This window comes from Apis mellifera, linkage group LG6, assembly GCF_003254395.2.
Source record: "Apis mellifera strain DH4 linkage group LG6, Amel_HAv3.1, whole genome shotgun sequence".
NCBI lineage: Eukaryota > Metazoa > Arthropoda > Insecta > Hymenoptera > Apidae > Apis > Apis mellifera.
The window spans coordinates 3050761-3073919 of NC_037643.1; the positions used below are offsets into that span (position 1 = coordinate 3050761).

Genomic DNA, 23159 nt, shown 5'->3' on the forward strand with positions numbered 1-23159 from the left:
GACAGACGGCTGGTTTCCTCCCCGTGACATATTCAATCAGGGCAACGAGAATCTGGGAGAAGTTTTGGAGGGGGTTGTATCGGGACTAGTCTCGGGTTCTCAACGAAAGTTGCACGCGATTCCCAAGGATGAGGACACACAGGCTGGCGGGGACACGTATCTTACGCAGGATCAGCAGAATCCGGAGAGAGAGAGGGGCGTGGGCAGGATGGTTGGAAGAAGGGTGGATCCTCTGCACCGGCGGAGATTTGATTTATATGTTAATCGACGATGGCGGCCGATGTCGGCGAGTGCACAGCCTGTCGTGCTACTCTTTCACCCCGTCGTAACAATCCTCGAAATATGGTGTATAAGTAGACAACGCTGCCTGCTGTCGTGCAGTCGTGGTATTACATTTGATCCGGCACGGTTTGCTAAATCTTAAAGATATTGCTATGCGAGCAGGCCAAATCCGTTCCCTCGAATATATTTAAGTGGGATTTTGACGCGTTGAAACCTTCGTTGAAATCAAAATTACAAAAAAATTCCGATATCACTTTGGTAAAATTTAAGGAATCTTTTTTTTTCCACCCCCTAATTTAATTTAAAAAACGTTGTCTTTATAATTTAGATTTGAAAAATTTAAGAAAATACGTAAAATCTATAAATAACTTCATTGAATTTTTTTAACTGTAATATTATATTTTATAATAACGTTATATTATTTGTATCACTGTGCCTCAGAATTGGAGCAAGATATTTTTATGTTAAAAATATATATAAATATATATCGATATATATCTCGTTTTATTTTTGAAAGTTTCTGATTATTTCTTACTACAATTTTAAAAACAATTAATTATACAAGAAAATATATTTTCACTATAACTTCATCGAGCAAATATGAACAACAATTATTGATTAAATGGTTTAAAAAGTGTATGCACCATTCCAATCCAAGGATTACGATTGAATTAGATATTATCTTGAGTAAAGCGATCGGTAAACAAGCGAGTATCAAAATAGCCGAAAGTAGCAAGTCTCTAAGCCCACCACTCAACAGTTCTCAACCGTCTGGTGAAACGCGCTCTAAAAACAAACGTAGGAAAAGCAAAACTAAGAACCATCTCAACCAGCTACTTCTGCTTTCAACGCAAACTTTCGAAAGTGTTTCCTTAAAGGCCGAACATCCCTCGTCTCTTCGTTCCGTTTCCGGTAGACGCGCGACTCGTTCCGCTCGGCCGTAAGTCTGGCTTTTAACTCGTTCCATCGGCGAAATAATCGCAGCAAGAATTTCTATTAGGGAAGTTTCCACCGCGGATTAAGAGGGGTTATCAGTGAAGGGGAGAGGAAAAAAAGGAAAGGAAAGGAAAGAAAAGAAAAAGAAGAAGAAGAGAGAAACCGAATCATCCATTCGAAAGTCGGTTCTGATCGAAAACTAATTAATTAGCAATGAACCAGACGATGTCGATGGAATCTTTGCTGGTAAAGCTATGAGAGATTCGCGCGATTCCTTTCTCTTTACGGATTAAAAGTTTTCACGATCGAAAACGTCAATGGGAGAGGAACTGATCGAGCTTCCGGGCGGAATTCGAAAATTGCTTCGGTCGCCATTGTTGAAAATTAATTTTCCTAATTTTCCTTTTCCTTTTCACTTCTTGGACGGTTAATGAGACGATTCGAGAGACAATAAGAGAAATCGAACGAATTTAATTTATTATTATTATATTTTCCAATAAAATCAGAAGAAAATATTTCTGCTTAATAGATTTTTCTTTAAACGAAATATCCATTATACAAAACGGATATTATCTTTAATTAATACGAGAAAAATATATTTCATTATCTAATCATAAAATTGGAAAAATCTCTTGATTGAACCAGAATTATCAACTCGAAGTATTTAAAAAATTTTATCTAATTTAATTTTAATTTTTTTCATATCTATTTGATCGAACTAATTAATCGTAATTTTGTCAAATTTGTAATTTCTAAACACTTTCTATTTGTATTACAATTATTTCCAATCATAATATTAAATAATATTAAAAAATAATTATAATCATAATCTAAATCGATCGATTTCAAAATTGTGATTAAAGAAAAAGGAAGTCTTAATCAGATTTTATATATAACTATGTGATCATAAATTATTGCGATAACATTAGAGAAATATTACTGTGTTCATTATTGTTCAATGAAAAAAATTTGGATATCGATTAACGAAAGATTAAAACGATACATAATTAAAGGATTAAGAGAAATACAATCAATATTAGTTGTTCTCTCTTGCGAAACGTATTATTAACGATATCCAATATCGCGCCAGTCATAAATAAAATCTTTATGATATATCTTTGATAAACGATTGATAAACGAAAAATCTATTTCTTCTCGAAAATAAGGATAAGGATAAGCTTCCATAGATCCGTTCTGCTCCTTCTCTTGGATATACCATTATGATAATTAAATCTGGTGGACTGCACTAGGGCACGGAACACCTGTGGAAATGTAATGAACGATAATCACGTTCGGTAGTGGCGGGAGATAAGAAGAAAAGATGGTGTAAAAGATGTTGGAGAGATAGAAAGCTAAAATTAACCCTTAAGAATCCTGAGATAGGCTTGATATAATTTAGTCGAAGCTTTGAAACAGCTTGTAAAAACAATTGGTTAAAATATTCCGGAACAAAGTCTACCTATTTTTATTGCAATCCATCCACAGACTTTTATCCGTGAAAATGTTGAAATCGATGTTTCTTTTTTTATCGAAATAAAATATAACGAGCGAGATCGATATGCCAATATTATAACCGATTTTTATCTGTAAGAAATGTTGAAATCGATGTAGTAATTAATATTTTATCGAGGAAAAAAAATGTAACGTCCAATCGATACACGAGATGATTAATAAAAAAAAAAAAAAACATAAGTAATTTCGCTCGAGTCGCAATTCGGGATTTAATGACAAAGTGAGCAACAAAGTTCCCCGTGGACAAATTATACAATTGACTTTTAGAATTGTTACGAACTAATACCCACCACGGTTGTGACACGGTTGTTCCCCTTTATTCCATTTGAATCCTGATACTCGGGAATTCTCGATGTTTAATCGCGGGACAAGCGATCCATATATTTGCCGACAAAATGTGTAAATCAACGTGTGCAATTAGCCTTCAAATTCTAACGATCGGTCGCAAACGCGCAATCGGTCCCCGGTTGCTAATAATATGCAATGAGAACAGTTACGATTGTAAATTTAGACGAATTAGACCGATGTTTGAAGAAGATTTAGAATAATTAATCGTTCCAATAGATTCGTATCGAAGGGTTAATTCTGCGAAAAATTTTTTTTTTTTAAAAATCCAAAGTAAAATTAACATGTATTTATTTGGATTCCATTCTCTTGCAATTAATTGTATTCGTAAAGATAGCATGAATCTTTTTGTATAAATATCTGGAATAATAATACATCAATGATATATGGAACAGAGTTAAAAAAAAAACTTTCCAACAAGAAATTATAGATTTTTAAGAATTTTAATCATCGATATTACTAATTATATAGTTTTAATTTTTTGATTACGAGCGATTTATTCGTTACTTTATCGATGCATATTCGGCTAAAAAGAAATAATTATAAAGGAAACAAAGGGAAAAGAGGTACACGATATATGTATCTGTATCAAAGTCAAAACTCGCTTTAGATTAAAGTTGCGCTTCAGTTTGTTGAAGTAGGATCACTTTAATCTGTTTCGAGAGCACGAAACCGTTTGATGTTCACACGTTCTCTTTGACATACAAGTAAGAGATTCGTAACGAAAGTTCATCGTAAAGTGTTGAAAAGAAAATTTAATATTGAATTTTGTGTTAATTCGGATGGAATAAACTCTATCTTTCTACGCGAATATACGTAGATTATATTGACAAAGACATTTATATAAATCTATTAATATCTCTTTATTTGATCTCACATAATTTTTATCGAATATCTGTAATTTCGTTTCTCTTCTTACTTAAAATATATTTTTATCACGTATTCACATCAATTCAATTCCTATTAAAAGTATAATTCTAGAAGAATCTAATATAAGATTATAATATAAGATAATGGAAAATATTTCAAATAAACGTATTAGAAACGTCAAAACTTGAAATTTTTAAAAAAATTTTTTGAAATTTAATAAAAATGACGAAAGATAAAAATAAAATCTCTTTTTTATATTTCTTCGCGTTCTTCATGTTAGAGTTTCTTTGATTAGTATCTAATTCATAACTTACAAAAAGAAAAAAAGGAAGAATAAAAAAAAAAAAGGAAAATTTTCTATCAATTTCGATTTTAATTTTAATTTTTTCAGCAATCTATCAAGGAAAAATTCTATAAAAAAAAACGCATATAAACGTTGTAGCGAAATCATTAAAAATTCCTTATCGAAAGAAGCATTGAAAAAAATCCTATCATATTTTCTACGTCAGATGATGCCTTTTATCAAACACCTTTTATTTAGCGATATCGTTTGCCTATAAAATGCGAAATCGTTTGCTTATAAAATCAAAATCGTTTGGATATATATTGTTTGAATCAAAGAATTTGATAAAAATTAGATATGTTTTTTAATGTTAAAGATATTTCTTTTTTCAACCTTCTTTTAATCTTCAATCTTAGCGTTTTCATTACAAGTTGCCTCGGTGAGTAGAAATAAAAAGGAATTCTTTATTTCTTCTATACGATCGTCGAAAAATATTACATACAGTAAAGAACACTAAAAATTTTACGTTTTCTTGAATTTTCGTTGTTCAATTCTAATATTCAAAATTGAATAAAAACTTGGGGGAAAGAATCGTACGTTTTGAAAGATCATTACAAAGAGAAGATTTAAAATTTAAATTTTCTTCTAGATTCAGTCATGAAAATAATTTTTCATTGTTTTTCAAACTTTTATGAAGAAAAAATATTTTTTATATTTATTACACGATATAAAAATATCTTTGAAAAAATCGAATTTAGATTTACGAAGATAAAAATTTCACAATTTAAAGTATGACTGATTCGATATTTTATTTAAAATAAGATCGTACGATATTTTTTTATAATAATTTAAATATTCCGATTTTTATTATAACTTGTGATTTTAAAAGAAATGCTATACAACGCGAGCATGATTAAAATTAAACATTGAATTGAAATTTTAAAAGTGCTTTGAAAAAATATCAAATGTTTTTTTTTTTATTTTATATTTTATTAATTTAATATCATAAACTTCATAACAAAGGGATGAAATAGAAAAGAATAAATTGATAAATTTCGAAATTTTAAGACATTTGTTTTCTAAAATATTTTTGTTGTTTGACGATTTTGAAGCGATCGATCGATACCAGAAGTCTCATGTATCTGATATTAATTTTTTTATATATTATTTAATTTGTATACATTATAAATTGTATTAATTTAATAGGATCCAAGTTACCTTTACCGGATACTCAAATCGTGGGAGGGACTGCGGCTGATATAAGTCAGTTTCCTCACCAACTCAGTTTACAAACTACGGGACATATATGCGGCGCTTCAGTTATCAATTCTCAATGGGCTATCACTGCAGCTCATTGCGTCACGTAATAACAAATATGAAAAGTTAACAATTTGTGCTAACCAACTTGTGAATATCAGTGAATATTTATCATTTTGTTTTACTGGTGTACAGAAGATCTTTTAATCGAAATTTAGTGACCTCAACTTTAAGTTTTTTTTATCATGTTTAACGAACTTTTTGATGGAATTTAACATTTTCGTGTTAATCTCTTGTCGTTAAATCGAATTCATTTATGAAAGTTTATTGTGAAAAGCAACGAGATCTTGTTTAACATTATAGTTTTGTGAAATTCTATTTATAGATAATAAATTTTACTTTCGATATTTTGCATAGATAAGATCGGAATATTTACAAAAAAGAGAAAATTGATTCGGTGAAAAATAGAATTTTATAAAAGAAGAACACATAACACAACATTGCTATTGGAAAAATTCAAAATTCTCTAAATTCACAATTATTTATATTTTGTATAAAGAAAATACTTTTTAACTCTTATTCGGCCATTTTTCTTTCTGATGATACAAATGGTATCTATAACTCAAATATGGGTCAAAAATAATCTTCAATCGAAAATTAATATTCGATGACTATGTTGTTTCAAAATTTTATTATAATTGTTAAACAACTTTTATAATCATTTTTCAAATTGAAACTCTTTTTCGAATAATGGAATCTCGTTAGATACCATATATATTGTCATCTATTGATCGGAATGTTCATTGATTTACGATTAATATTAAATTATGAAAATTATCGCGATATTAAATTGGCTTTGCGGCTCGCATTCCATCCCGATTTCCATTATGTAATAATAATAAGATCGTTAAACATGATACGAATATTTATTATTAAAACAAATAATGTGCATTCCCGTGTACGTGGAAAACGTGTACAGAAAATATTTGGAATCATTGACATTTTGATGTTTCATCAATTACAGATTATCAGCTAATCGATACCATCTACGAGCTGGTAGTACATATAAAGATCAAGGCACTATTTACACCTTAAAAAGAATTATTGTACATCCTAATTACAATTCTAAAACTATCGATTACGATATAGCTCTTCTACAGGTACGTGAAAAAATTGCAATAAAGGCATATGATAATAATATAATAGCAATATTAATATATCTTTAACATTTATAATACATTTATGCATATGGTAATATATTTTTAAAATTTATGAATATTTTTAAAATCTAATGTAATAATATATACTTTTCTTTTAATTTTTGGTTTTAGAATTTATTACAATAGATTTATAATATAATCATTGATATTTTTAAGAAATATTTTAAGATTTTAGAATTCTGTTTGAGAATTCTCAAATTTATTTAATATATTTTAAATATCTTTTTTATGCTTAATTTTAAAAGGTGAGGATCGCTGCATAATTCAGTATTAATATTTAAATATTAAATTTTATAATATGCCTATAGATATTCGAAAGGAAAATTAATTTAATATTATTCCTTTTTGTGTAAATCTCATCATTATATGTGGAAAGAAAAAATATATGATGATGTATAATATTCTACATTAATATCGTGTATTAATGTAAAAAAAAAAAAGAAAAAATAGGAAAAAGAGAAATAATAATCAAAAATAAAAAATGATTATTACAAATAGAGAGATTTAATTTAATTATTTTCTTTTATTATTAGAAAAGATGATACTGTCCAATATTGTGGTTAAAAAAAAAAATATATATATATATAAAAATTACAGTGAATGAGATGTTAATAATATATAATTATAATTCTTAAAATTTTAAATGAACATATTTTATATTAATTGAAACAACATATATATATATATATATTTCCAAACATATCATAATTAAATGTACTTGTTCGTGATTAAATTATGAAAACATGGAACAAAATTAGTTTAATAATGCACGCATTGCTTATTTTAATATTTCTGTATTTATCGTTCGTCTAGAGAAAAAATGAAAAATGTCAATCATTCGATATTAGTAATGGTGATGATTAATACGATAATTTATGATCACCTTTTATCTTTGCATCAGTATGATATCAGTAATAATACAATTTTTTAACTCTGAAAACTTTTTTTCAATCATGTGCCATGTATCACTTTAATTATATGAAAGAATGACAGAGAAATTGAAGTTGAAATTAATGAAAATTCTGAAATTACGAAAATTCTGATCCAGATTGATGGCACCATACAATTAAACTCGAATGTCCAACCTGTAAAACTTGCAACATCGGAACCAAAAGCTGGAACAATAGTGATTGTAACTGGTTGGGGCGCACTTAAGGTAAATCAACGAACCATTTTATCTTTAATTTATTTTACCTTACGAAAGCATATCGAAAATAGAAACACATTTTCACTTGAAAAATTATTTACGACTTGTCAATCAGTTGAAAAATTTAATCGTTTTCAATCCCAAATTCCTTATCCTCATAGTTTTTAATTTACTTTCATACAACTTTATTACTCAATTTAATTAAAATTAAATATTGGTGAATTATATTGGAATTATAATCCAAACAAAAAAAAATATATATAAGACACTACTTTTTATATCAATTTTTGTTTTTTAACGAACGATATCGTCGTATTTTTTTATTTCAAAATTCAATTTTCAAATTTCGTATACCATATTTATTACAGCAAGGAGGATCAACTTCGGCTCGATTGATGCAAGTATCGATTCCTATAGTGGACAGAGCTCAATGCCAAAAAGCCTACAAAAATTACAACACAATCACAGACAGAATGATATGCGCCGGTTACACCCAAGGTGGAAAGGATTCTTGTCAAGGGGATTCTGGTGGCCCTATGGTGGCTCAAGGGACCCTCTATGGCATAGTATCATGGGGTTACAAATGTGCTGAGCCAAATTATCCTGGAGTTTATACGAACGTGGCACATCTACGATCTTGGATTAAGAGTAACAGCGGAGTATAAAAAATATAATCAATCATATTTTATATATTTTATATAATATGTAAAATATAAAATAACTACTAAAAAAATTATAAAAATACTGTAAAAATGTTACAAAAAACAAATATAGTTGTAATAAATATATATTATTATTATATATAATTATTATATTACATATTATATATATTATAATATATTATAATATATTATAATAAATAAATATATATATATAATATATATAATAATAATAAATAAATTATAATAAAAAATTATAATTGCAAAAAAATAATATTTTATATTCAATATAGCATTTTATTTATAATCCTTCGCTGTATCATCAAAAATATATATGTGAAAAATACTATGAATGAATATTATCCATGAAATTTTTATCAATTGTCAATATTCAGTTATTGACAATTATATTTGTATAAAAACGATTAAAAATATTGGAATATTCATCAATTTATGAATAACATTAATAATTATATCTTAGATATTGCTCAAAACTTTGATTTTTTTATACAACAAATATTATTCGTATTCGTGTAATTGTCAAGTTAAAGAGAAATAATTTGTTGTTGATTATAGAGCAAAGAAACAACGATGATCTTGTAAAAGATGAATTCGATATATTTGACATTTGACGACGGATTGACGATACGATATTTCTTTAATCATAAACTGATTTTTATATCTGGCTATATTTGATCCCGTACAAACTTTTTTCAACAATTTATCCAGATAAATAATTCATCGAAGTCACTATTATTTTTTGATTATTTCCACAATGAAATTCTTTGAAATATCGTTCTATCTTCTTACTCTATTAATTTTCAATTTCTAATATCATTTGTTAGAAAAGTGTATCACGAATATTATTATAATAAAGAATGGAAAATTTGTAAAATCACATTCGAGAAGTAATCTCGAAGATTCTTCGATATAATATCATGAATAGAACAAAAAAAAAAAAATGTTTTTAATTGATATTTAATCGATATATCTTTAATCTTCTATAATCTTCTATAATCTTCTTTAATCTAAATCTTTTTTATCTTCTAAATCTTTAAATTTAATTTGAACAAAATGAAAATAATAAAGATAATTAATCCTTGATAAAGAAATTAAACTATATATAAATATAATATCATTTCAAAACTCTGCAATTTTGTCTTTAATCGATTAAAAAACAATATGCAATATCAATATTTAAAATCAGACAATTTCAATGGCACACAAAGATACACTATTTCTATATCCAACAATCTTTAATATTTAATTGTAATCGATCGATTAACTCGACGATAAGAAAATTTGAAAAGTTATATCGAGAATGATCGAAGGCAGATACGGAATTACGTATACAAGAAATGCGTTTTATCAAATACCCCGGATCGATTAGTTACGAATTGCTTCAAATTGGACTATATGACTAATCTTGACACGACTGTTCCATTATCTCGGTCTCGATACGATATCGCTAATGGTAATCTCGTTTGAATTCGATGAAACTTTTTTTTTTTTTAATCCGAAACTCCTGAAAATTCCCTTCCCTTCTTTTTTCTTTTTTTTCCACGGAATTTATCGAGATACGTGAAATGGATTCCTTTGAAGTTCACGCGATGACACACCTTCGACAGTGGATAATGATCGATAGTGGTTATCAACGAAATATTTGGGCTCTGCATAGATATCGACAACTTTTGACCTGGTTCCATCTTCAATAATTCAACCAGTTAGTTGTTGGTTCTCATCGATCGATGTTGGAGATGGAAATTAAGAAAATATTACCCTTATTTTCCCTTTTTTTCGCGGATGGTAAGTTTTTTTGTTGATAATATTTGAAAGATGATTTTAAAATTGTATTATACAATATAGTTTCACGAAAAAAAATTATTTTTGATTTGCAGTTCTCGCGTCCGAAAATTTGAAATATGTGAACATCACGGATTATCCTTATCACGTAAGTTATGCATTGCAGAAATTTAATTTTAACTGTTTATAGAATAAAGAATTAAGAATTAAAATTGAAATATCTCTGTTGTAACTATTATATTATATTATATAAAAAAAATTGGACTAAATTTCATTATATACAAGCGAACTTATGAAAAAAGAATCATTCATAGAGAAGTCTAAATATATTAATAATTTTATTATGAAATAGTAGAAATAAAAAATTAAAGAACAAATTTTCTTTATTACATTGTTGCAGAATATCTTTGCCCCGTAAATAAATCTAAAATAATTGAATTAATTCTAAATTCTAGTATCCATTATAACTTTTCAACCATTGAGAAAACTTATTCTCAAATAATATTTGCATTTCTAAATTTCTATTTAATATTTTCCCACCAACTTTTAATTGCACTAGTTTTACAATAAACGAAATTATCTCTGCGATTGATAATTAATAAGTGACCATTTCTCCTAATCTAAATCTATTTATCAATGGATTTTCCTTTTTTAAAAAAAAATAAATAAATAAAAATATTGTAAGATCTATCGTTTCATCTTTGCACGAAATGAAATGAAGCTAATAATCGAAATTACATTTTTACATAAAATAGAATTTTATGAATTTTATTATTGTTCGTAATCGTTCGTAATTTTCTAAATATATATTTTGGCACATATTAAACCGAACACGCTATTTTTCCCGCGATTGTTCATCGTACGAAACAGGTATCCATCGAGAAATATGGGGTACACACGTGCAGCGGAGCATTGGTGCACGAATTGTGGGTAATAACCGCGGCATCCTGCGTTTTTCAGTGAGTATCGGCTGCGAAATTCCGTGCAACTTCGTACAAATTGCGTATCCACGCGAACAACACGAATAACGAAACGTTGTAATTGCCTACAGGGCAGACCCGTCCACGGTAACCGTGCGAGCGCGCTCGTCCACGCTTTCGACCGATGGAGATCAATTGCAAGTGGACAATATCGTTGTACATCAGGATTTTGATAAATACGTTCTGCTCAATGATATCGCGCTAATCAAGGTATGAGATAGCTTTAGAATTTCGATTTTTTTTTTTTAAATAAAAGTAGAGACGAGATTTTAAATTCAGAAGGTAGATAAAAAGATTTACGAGGGTAATTTGAGGCGATAAAATAATTTTTCCTTGTAAAATTTTCTTTATTCTCGTTGAAAATATTGAAAATATCGTTTGATTAAAAATTATCGATCTGAAAATTCTTGAGAAATTTTAGAAAAAACAATTCATGAGAGATGTATCTTAAGATTCCTGAATTTTTCAAAATTCTGAATATTATTTTTCAATTTATTTTTAATAATCCTATTTCAATGCATTTTAATGAATATTCATAGCAATCAAAAGTGTAATCAACCGAAAAATGTATAAACGTTTTCGTATAATGAAAAAAGAGAGAAAAAAGAGGGAGAGAGAGAAGATATCGGCGAGATAGAAAAATTGAAAAAGGTGTTATTGAACAAATTGCTATTATTGATCGATAAATATTCCCTCTGCTCTGATAAAACTTTCATGAAATACGAATCTCTCGTCAAAAATACATTTACAGAAGACTATTCGGGAAACTTTCTTATTATTTCCATCTTTTTTTATTCTACGTCTAATGTTCTTGGCAATTTTCAATTGAATAACTCTTTTTACAAACAGATTGTATCGGTATCAGATGTATTAATAACTTGTTACAAACAGGAATTCGCAAAAATGAAAGCTTTGAACACGTGAAAAATTCAATAAATGTTCCGCCGATGATGTATCATTGGGAAGTTGAACTCGACGCGTATCGATGGCGTGCACGACGTTAATTCCCGAGATTATCGTTGAAATGTAAAAGATAAATTTTGCGGAAGAATTTATGTTTGTGAAAGAAAAAAAAAATATCATTTTGAACAAAATAATTTGAAACAAGATATATTAAAATGTAACCATTATATTCAGTTCAAGCTACCTGTACAATTTGGGGCCAAATTATTACCTATATCGCTTCCGGAAAAGGAAGACGAGAAGCTTAATGATGGAACGATGTGTTTCGTGACAGGCTGGAGAAACACCTTGGTGAGTTGAGACGTTTGCGATAAAGTAAAATATTTATTTCAGCAGAAAGTTAATTATTCCAAGATTTCTAATTTTTTCGAATTATATATCATAACGCAGTATGACGTGTGATAATTTAATGGAATTAATGATTGAAGAATTGTTGTAACAATTAGATTGAATCGTATGATAATTAATTCAATCGAATATTTTATATTATCGCAAATGATAATAAAATAGATATTTAATTTTCAATTATATACAATCATTATTTTCATTATTATTTTAAATTATTAATTTCTTTCGAATTATCGATCAATAGATCAAATTAATAATTTTAATCATTGGACGATCCATTACTATTAAATGTATGTATTCTTATATTGAACAAACGAAAATAAATGATGTAGTTAAATGCGATTAAAACGAGCTGCGTTTTCAACATTGTATCGCGATGGGAGATCGTAGGGAACGATCATTCGTTTCATTCGATGCTGATTATCTCCTCGTGTCATCGTACGATCATTAAAACGAAAATTCGTCCACTAAATATATTCACTTTCATCTCGATATCTGATTTCCATTTTAACTTTGATGCAATATCAATTGGGAAAAAAATATACCTGTACATCTTTTCTGACGATCAATTTTCAATCATCGAATAAAGAAACGAGAACAAACGTGAATTTCAATTTCGTTTACGCCCACGCGATATTGGACGAATGATATTTCGTGATTTTTTTTCTTTTTTTTTTTTTTCAAAAAACAATAGATCAAACAATATTTATTCTGTAATAATAAAAATGTATAAAAATTCTTTGGTTCGTTTTTTTCCAAAACGATAGAAAGAATTTTTTAAATAGTACACTGTATCAAATATACACATATATGTAGCGTGTAACATTTATTGTTATTGTTGATCTTTTGTTATTCAATAGCTATTATTTTGTAAGTGAAATACTTACATGTATGTGAATATTACAATATTTATAACATTCAATAATCAGCTTATTAATATTTTCACGTTTAAATCATCATAATTTATATGCATTTTATTTTTAATTTCTAAATATATGTTTCCATTAATCATTTATTTATATATCATGTTATAATTATCTTAATATTTTATTTGAAATTTATAATTATATTATAATTATATTTTACAAATAAAATGGTATCATGATATTTTATTTATGAAAATAAATTTAGAATCTTAAAATTTCTCTTGTCAATGTATTTGTATAAAAAGATATTTATGTACAGGTATATTTCACATTGTTTAAAATGAAATATTTAACTCATATATTATAGATCCTAATTTCTTTTATAAGAACAAGAAAATTCTTTCTTTTTTCAATGTTTAATCACGTTTCTAAGTTACCTGTATTATATCTGTCAGAAAATATCTTCTGAAATTATGCAAGTATGTATATATATATACATACATAAATATAATTATGCTTTGAAATAGCTTAAAACTTGTCTCTTGTAATAATTAACTTTCTGATCGATATGTAATACATAAATAATTAATCTTATCACGTCATATAATCAGTATATGCTCATACATGTCACCAATATATTTCACCAGTAAAATATTAGATATAGTTGAAAATTACGAATATACAAACGAGTGCAATTTGAAAAAATTGCGAGAAACAAGTTAAAAATTAGAGAATACAATTTTTTATTAGATTCGTTGAACTATAAGAATAAAATTCTTTGTACTATTTACCACTTTTAATAGTAAAAAAAATTGATTTTTTATAATGATGTCTAAATTGTTAATCCTCCATGTATGAATCTATCTTTTTTTATTCTACAATGAAACAGAATCGTTCATTCCAAACTAATTTGATTACTGTTATAGATTTTAAAAAAGTACAAAAATATTCTAGGATAGTAGATACATATCAACGTATCTACTACAATATACAAAATTTTTCCAATAAAAATAAAAATTGGAATGGAAGAAATACAAGTATAAAATTTCTCCGACCCTCAAACGAATCAGTTTGGCTACCATTTCATGGGTTGATATATAAATTTGATCGATATATTTTTCGCAACTTGCTCAAACACGATTATTTTTCTACACGAAATATACAAAGAATTTTCGATAATATAACACACAGAGATGAAATTCTTCTTTTATGCTTATTTTGCCTTCAATACGTAACAGAGAGCCTTTCCACCCTAACATTTAAAATTATCTTTCACGCAATAAATCTCTATTATTAGAAAATAATATCATAAATCTTTTCCCCTTTTCTATCACACCTACACACCTTCGTATTCGTTTCTACGAGAGATCATTTATCCTCGATGGTTTCCAATTTTCATTCCAATTTACGAATCTTCGATTATCAATTTAACCAATTACGATTTCCAGGCCGGTCCAGTGGAATCTCGACTCACGGTGACAGCAGTGCCCCTCGTGAACCAGAGTACCTGCAGCTCGGCGATTCCCTGTTACGAGCCTGTGTTCCAGAGAATGCTCTGCGCCGGCAACATGACCCAGGGGGTAGAGACGTGTCAGGTAAGATGGAGAGTGGAGAATACGTGGCCTAGAACTGTGTAGGTCCAAAGGAAGAGACGTCTAGAGGACGTTGCGTGGATTCGCGACAACCCTGCGATACTTAAGCGATCTTGAAGCGTCTGTTCCGAGAAGATCCCTTCGTCGACTTTCTCGTGCGCGACTCTCCACTCGACATCTGTGTCTGTGTGTCGATGGCGTGCTTCTACACCCTTATATGCGCGCGTGTACGTGTTGTACGTGTGCATGGATGGTTGGAAAGCATCGCAGTGTCAGGCACAACCGTTTCAGGGGAACAATACCCGGACTCGAGTCCCCAAAAACGCTGTGCGTATGGCATGTAAATGAGAAGTTCCGCGAGTTGAAGGCCGGTTTGGCAGGTCGGCCGGTAAGGAAGACGGATGACTCTGTTTTGGCGATCATTGTTCGCTGTGCAATTAGGGGATCGAACGGGGCGGCATGACTGCGTGGCATGCATGATCGAGTGGATGCTTTGGGGAAACTTGGGCTAATTGTTCGGTGAATGGGATATTTTTCTTTTCCCTTTTTCCGACGATACTCGGTACGTAAAAGATGTGTCGAATGATGCGTAGAATTATATATTTGAAAGTTTTCAAGTTCTGACGATGAGTTAAGAAGTTTGGATAATAGTTTTAAAACTAGTTGAAATGCAAATTAAGCTTCATCTGCTAAATTGCTGTTCCTTTTTTAATATATGTATGTTGGAATTCAGATGCAATATTTACATATACACATATATATTATAGATTTTGAAACAGATCAAGATTAAAAATGATGGAAATAAAATCTGATGTAAAAGTTGTTTGTTAAATCTTGTCTTTAAAAGGTCACTTCACGTATATTCGTATTATTCAGATATTATTTATATTCACGAAATTATCACGAATATAAGTTTAACTTCTTCTTTTTTAAAAGATCACTTTACTCACCGTGTATTCATATTAGAGAGATTGCATTCATTTCATCAAATTATCATAAAAATGAAACTCTACGAATATAGGTGGCGCAATAATGCTTAATTTATTCTCCAATTTATATTTCATACATATTCGTTCAATATCAAAACATTGAAATTTCTTGGACATTTCCATTCCGGATTATTTATCGCTCATTAACACAGTATTTGTTCGAGGTGTTTGATCCTTCGATTCGATTTCGTTTTGCCAAAAATTTCGCTCTTCGTTTTCAACACTTTTCGACGATGCAATACAAAATTTCAATTGCCACACACCCGTACGCAGAAACGTACAAAAGTAAATCGATGTCTCATTATTGCGATTCTGATTGCCTTTTGCCGCGCTTCTACGCCCGTATAATTAAGCGGCAATTCGACGTCTGTCAAGGCGTGTACGAGACTAATTTAAGCGCCGATTGAATCAACCCGTTGATTAATGAAACGCACTCGATTTTAACGAGGTTTGAACCGAGCTTAAAGATAATGTTGGACGGATAAATCCCAGGGGATCGCTTTTCAACGATTCGGATAGAATTCGAAAAGGTTGGATAATCCGGATGATCGAGATTGGAAATTTATACAGAATTGCTAATTAGCGGGTGAAATGGCAAATACACTCTATGCATAAGCTGTAAGATAAATAATTTTAGGGATTATAGTTTGGCATTCATGGCTTTGAAAATCTTTGAAACGTGTGGTTAATATAGATGCCATATTCTATTTCATCGTATTAGTATTACTAGTGTTTTTTTTTTTTCTAAAAAAACTAAACAACTTATAATCAAAAATTATTAGAATATATTCAATTAACTCCTATTTCTTTCTCGATATATTCTATAAAAAAAAAATATTGAACGAAAATATGAAAGAAGAATTATTAATTTAGAATAAATAAATAAATAAATATAATTAAATATTTCCTAAACGAAAAATTTTCATTTAATTCTTATAAGAATGCATTTATTCTTGTATATTAAAAAATACATTTTTGATTTGATTTTATTTAATTTCCAAAATCAAAAGGGATATTTTTCAGGTGATGAAATTACGTGGAATATCCGGTATATCTATATACTTTTTTATAATGCAAGTAATATATTACAAGGAATTTGTGGAATATTTCTTTGTCGAAATAGATTATTCTTGACACAGTATACAGAGAAACAAGAAATTTATTTCCAACATTTTGGATAGATGCCGCGATATTTTTACGGATGGTAAATCAACAGAAACGATATCTTGAATGTTTAACATAAAAAAAGATATGTTCTGAAATAGATACGATGTGAACAATTTTTCTAAATCCATCCGTTTCTGAAACATTTCGTAAAATATGTTTTCAATCTTTCTCCTTGAGAACTATTTTCACCCTTTTTCGGACGAGGATGAACGATTTTCGACAAAAAAGATACGTAAAAGATAAGTAAAATATTTTCTCAAATTTCCAATTTCTAAGATACATTATCTCAAGATACGCAAAAACATTCCGAAAATTCAATTTTTAAAAGATTCCAATCAAAAATATTGAAAAATAAACATTCTTTTCCACTCCATTCCTTTCCCTCGTAATTCTAGAAGAAATTGGCAAAGATTTTCGAGGATATTCAAATTAATCGATAAATGCAATCGACAACACAATAAACACGACCACCGTCAATGCCAATTTTTATCTGAAATTCATCCCATTTTTTGACAAAATCGTCGCTCCAAGCACAAAAGATGCGTTCGCGTATATAAGCAACGTTTGAATACGGTCGGTTGAATGGAAACTGAACATTATTCACCGAGTATAATAGAAAATTGTCATAAAGTACGAAGATTTCTACACGCTCCATCGTTATAACAATAATAATAAAATTCGTTGGGATCGTACAGAGAGCGATATCTTTCGTTCTCTACTGCCAATCGATTCCATTTCTTTTTCTTCTTTCTTTTTCTTTTTTTTTTTTCATTTCTCTCTCTCTCTCGTTCTTCACACTTCGCTAAACGTGCAATTTAATATATCAAGATTGTATAATTTGTCTTGAAAACAAACAGACACGGGGCAATTTTCGAAACATTTGATTTTTTTGAACGCGGACACGGTTTAAACGGAGCAAACTAATTGGACTTTTTGATTCGTTTCTCGATGACTATTTTTTTCGTTCGTTTCACGTTATTGACGAATCCTGTACGTATAGACGGATGGTAATGACAGATTTTCCAATTCGAAAACGATTCAGTATCACTTTATAAGAGTTAAAGAGCAATTGTTTTATTTTCATTCTTTGGCAATTTTTCATTTTTTTTTTTTTAACGTTTGTTCATCGATAGAATAGTTACACCCGATATAATTGAATAATTCTATTATTCCAATTATAATTTCCATTATATTATAAACATTTCTTATCCTATGATATTTTTATTCCATTCTCCATAAAAGAATTTTTCCTCTATAAAAAACAAAAATCTCAATAATACAAGTTTCACGCAGAACGTTTCCTAATAATATATCCAATAATTACTTTCTGCTCTACGAATATTCAAATCGTCATCAACGAAACTCAAAGGTGGATAAAGTTATGTACACAAAGAATGCAAAAAAGAGAGAGAGAGAGAGAGACGCGTAGAACGCGCGAAAAAGAGATAGGGCAGAAATACAAGTAATCACCGAAACTGTCAACCCTTGTCTACTTGCAGGGTGATCCAGGTGCTCCGCTGATGGAAGGGCAGACTCTGATTGGCGTTCTATCCTATGGATTAGGGTGTAAAACTATGATACATCCGGGCGTATACACTCGTGTCAGCAGTTACCTAGCGTGGATCTCGGCAAATTCCGATATCCACTATATATAAGATGATATCCGCGAAACTACAATGTCAACATTGCTTTATCAGAAACACGCGGTACGATCAAAGCTTCTTGTATAATTTAAAGATATGCCGAAAAGATGAGATGAAACTTCTTTCCATATCGTCATTGTAAATCTAAAATTGAGATTGACTAAACTCTTTTTCCTTAACTGGAAATATTCATCGCTATATTCATTTGCATTATATCGAATCAAAAGAAAAATTTAATATTGAAAATGAAGAAATAAAAATTATTCTATTTGCATTGGATTATCGGTGTGACAAGAATTTATTGAATATTTTCTTCTATTATTCAAATAAAATGGATACAATTGAATTCCTATTATTATTCCCAAAAATTCCAACGATCAGACTTTTTCAGATTTAGAAATTGTTCATCCTTTTTTCTATTTGCGACAAAAAGTTTTCAATCATTCTGATAAAATAAACGAAAAAAAAAAAAAAGAAAAAATTGAATTTTGGAATAAAAATTAACTTTACTTTTGATCTCAGATATACAAATGTCAAAGCGTTTGTCACTTTATAAATGTGGCCGTCACAAAAGAGCTTGGTAAAAATATATAACTACATTTGTAACTACATTTCGTTTCCTCTTTCTTCATGAATGATTCTTTTCCTATACCCATTTTGTACAAATGCACGGTTTCATTTTATTGAACGGAATACAAGTTTCCAAGTTGCCAAGTAAAAGGGGAAATTTCGAGAAATTTCTGCATCTTTCATGCATTTTCGTTTCATTGAGCCCGAGAATATATCTGGCACACGCTTGTTGCAATGGAAGAGGAATAATTTCGTTCGAATTTTAAGCGAAATGTGGTATCTACTTTTTTTTTTCTTTTTTCTTTTTTTTTCTTTTTCGAAAGCGCGATAAATTCCCGACATCTGTTACACGAGCTATTTATAAATCGCGAATTAAAGCTGGGAAATATCTATCGATCGTCGAGCAAACTAATTAGCGGTTTTCATCGAGTACCTTGTAACGAACACCAAAGTTCCATAAAACGGAGAAATAGTCCAGCTGTTCGTTGTTTTCACGTCCTCGTTCATTATCAAACTGATAGTATTTTCATGCTCAAAGTACGCACGTCCAAAACAGGGGATTACTTTCAATAAGGGACAACCGATTCAATTTTAGATCCACGTATGTTCTTCAGATTATTTTGAATAAAAATGAAAAATTTGAAAGTTATTCTTTCCAGAGATTGCTTCGATAATTTTCACTCTAAAATGTAACACTAACGTTAACGATGAAAATAAGTTGCTGTTGAAAGTCTTACTTTCGAATATACGAGACAAATATAAAAGAATCCATTATTAATATGTACTTTATTCTCTGCCTTCTTAAAATTTTTCTCGACATCTTTCTTTCTCAAGAGAGAATCTCGAAACATTCCAAGATTATTATTTCTCGAAAAACTCGTACAAATCAAGTCAATAATATTTCAATTAACGATTATATGTAAAAAAATGAAGAGGGAGAGTTTAAGTAATTAAATACTTACGATTCGTGCTTGACAATTGACCGAATGAAAAGAGTCGAGTAAATTTTGATATAATTACGGTGCAAAAATATAATATAATATTTCAATGTGTCCAATCCCGCCATAGCGAAAAACCAACCACGATCCCGGGGGTTTTTTCGGGTGAAACCCGAGCAACTCTCTTCGCAAACAAAGAAGATGACGAGAGCAAAGTAACGAGGCGAAATGTTTGCAGGAAAAATTTCCGAGTTCGTAGCTGGTTCAATAACGTTTCGTGCTCGCGCATAGGATAAACACGAAACGCTCACAGACCAGTTTTCTCAGTAATCCAACTTCGGAGAACTGTCACACGCGTGTAAACGCCCGGATAAGATGGCCGCGCGCAACCGAACCCCCACGAAACGATCCCGATCAGTTTGTCGTGTTGCACCAATGGGCCGCCGCTGTCCCCCTGTGGAAATAACACGATTTTATTCCAGAAGCAAACGATAATTACTTGTTGGGATTTTTTTTTTTAACCGGAGGAAGAAAATCCAGCGATATCCAGTTTTATCTTTCTGTTTAAAAATCTCGAATCGTAATTTACACTACTTTACAAGAAGGTATCTCTGATCTCGATGATTCATTAATATGATATTACCGTTTTGAGTTGTAAAAATTTTACTTGGTTATTGAGAAATTATTAACAAAAATTCATTTTTTATCATTCAATTATAAACAGTTTAAATTAGATTAAGTCAGATGATGATTAATTTTAATCAGATTTATTGGTACTAAAAATAGATGGATTATGGTCTCGTGGATTAAGAAAAAATTAATCCAAACTTGATGTATGTTTAAATAGATAAGATAATAGTTAAGTGAGTTTCTATTTAATTTTTTGAGATTTTAGATTTTAGAAGTTAAACTTAAAGAATTAACATAAATTCATTATATATGGAGCAAAAGTTTATTTAATTTATTTAGTTTCATCGTAGATTTGTATTATCTAATTTAATCTATTTAAATTGTTTTTGTTAATAACTTTTTAATAAACAACTAAGTAAAATCTTCACAATATCGTTCAATATGTTGATGACATATTAAAAAATCATCGAGATTGGATGGTGATATCTTTTCATAAATATTTATATCTTTATATTAATTATTTTCTAATTTTAATGTTATTATTATAGAATTTTTTATTATTTCTAAAATTCTCGCGATATAAGTGGAAATATTCAAATGATAAAATATGAAGTTGACGTTAATCTAATTGCTGAAGTCTCGTTTTAATGATCTCTTCGTTATTTCAGTTCTTTCAATTATCTTTATCAAGCTCGATTAAAATAGAACGATTAAGCATCTATATACGAGATTCTACATGCTTAATCACACACTCCTCGAGTTTTTAATAAAATCTTGCTTCTTCTTATTTATATATATTTAAAAAATATAAATTCGAATTAAAATTAAATCTAAAGCTATAGTAAAATTTAAAATTAAATTTGCATAAAAAATTAATCGAAAAAAAATTTATTGAATAATAAAAAGTTCGATATATAATAATAATAAAGATAATATTTATTTACTACTATATTTATAGCTATTGATTTACTTTTTTCTACCGATTTCTTCTTTATCTACTTATTTATTTATCTTTGTTATCTGTTTACACCTCATTTTCGATCGATCGACTAAATTTCTTATCTAATTTTATCGAAAATCAAGAAAGCAAAACATTATCGATCTAATGGCAATATTAAAAAGAAATTAACTCGTCCCACGTGCCGAGAGATGATTAACGACACGCGGTTACCTGACACGCATCCTTGCCACCGACGTTCACGTAACCGGCGCAAATCATTCTCGCTGTGATCCTTCTGTTCATGTACAAACGAGAACATTGCACGTTAGAAACGAGTGGTACTTGGACTTTGCGTAATTTTGTCGACAATGGACCGTTGCTTCTCAAAGCTCCCCAACCTGTAACCATCGCTTTGCTACCAGCCATGTAATGATCGGCTATCGGCGCCAATAGAATTGGTCCCACTCGCGAATTGTACACCAATGGTTTCCTTAACTGAAATTGCAGTTGATTGATTCATGAACAGCGTTAATTTTTGAGAAAAAGATCGATCGTGGAAGCCTAATTTTGTCGTATCTTTTAATCGCTTTAAATTTACTCCAATTATTTTGATTTTCTTCTGTTCAATTATTTTTTCACTTACCATATGAATCCACTTTATTGTCATCATTTTAACATTCAGAATGGATAAATAAATTTCTAGATTATTAAGCTGATTCTATATTATGTTATATATATAAATATATAAAGTATGCTGTATAAAATATTACTATTAAAATAATACATAAGTAATAGCAATAGCTTAGATATAATTTTTTTCACGTTCAAAGTAACAAATTATTAGACTGTAAATTTTTGTATTATTAACTATAATTTTTTTAATACGTTACGTAACCGCGCAAATCATTCTCGCTGTGATCCTTCTGTTCATGTACAAACGAGAACATTGCACGTTAGAAACGAGTGGTACTTGGACTTTGCGTAATTTTGTCGACAATGGACCGTTGCTTCTCAAAGCTCCCCAACCTGTAACCATCGCTTTGCTACCAGCCATGTAATGATCGGCTATCGGCGCCAATAGAATTGGTCCACTCGCGAATGTACACCAATGGTTTCCTTAACTGAAATTGCAGTTGATTGATTCATGAACAGCGTTAATTTTTGAGAAAAAGATCGATCGTGGAAGCCTAATTTTGTCGTATCTTTAATCGCTTAAATT

The 23159-nt window shown here is 29.5% G+C and overlaps 2 protein-coding genes across 2 annotated transcripts; one reads left to right on the forward strand and one right to left on the reverse strand.

Moving 5' to 3' along the window:
- Positions 1 to 4540: 4540 nt before the first annotated feature.
- On the forward strand, positions 4541 to 19141 carry LOC724308 (serine protease 53). The gene is made up of 12 exons (XM_001120112.5): positions 4541 to 4667; positions 5435 to 5591; positions 6510 to 6645; positions 7754 to 7861; positions 8221 to 8514; positions 10227 to 10317; positions 10410 to 10462; positions 11185 to 11273; positions 11366 to 11504; positions 12432 to 12548; positions 14920 to 15066; positions 18719 to 19141. Exons 1-12 carry the CDS (start codon positions 4586 to 4588, stop codon positions 18872 to 18874), a joined length of 1569 nt encoding a protein of 522 aa, XP_001120112.3. The 5' UTR covers positions 4541 to 4585; the 3' UTR covers positions 18875 to 19141.
- Positions 19142 to 19279: 138 nt separating this feature from the next.
- Positions 19280 to 22435, reverse strand: LOC113218562 (trypsin-7-like; the record flags this gene model as incomplete). The annotated part of the gene is given in 2 exon segments (XM_026441316.1): positions 19280 to 20824; positions 22172 to 22435. Coding segments are annotated over 2 exon segments (411 nt in total), but the record flags the coding sequence as incomplete, so codon positions are not given.
- Between the last annotated feature and the right edge of the window lie 724 nt (positions 22436 to 23159).

Coding starts and splice junctions, on each gene's coding strand:
- LOC724308 (XM_001120112.5), top strand. CDS start 4,586: ATGTTTTTTAATGTTAAAGATATTTCTTTTTTCAACCTTCTTTTAATC. Junction 4,668..5,434: donor TTTCATTACAAGTTGCCTCG/GTGAGTAGAAAT, acceptor TTAATTTAATAG/GATCCAAGTTACCTTTACCG. Junction 15,067..18,718: donor AGGGGGTAGAGACGTGTCAG/GTAAGATGGAGA, acceptor GTCTACTTGCAG/GGTGATCCAGGTGCTCCGCT.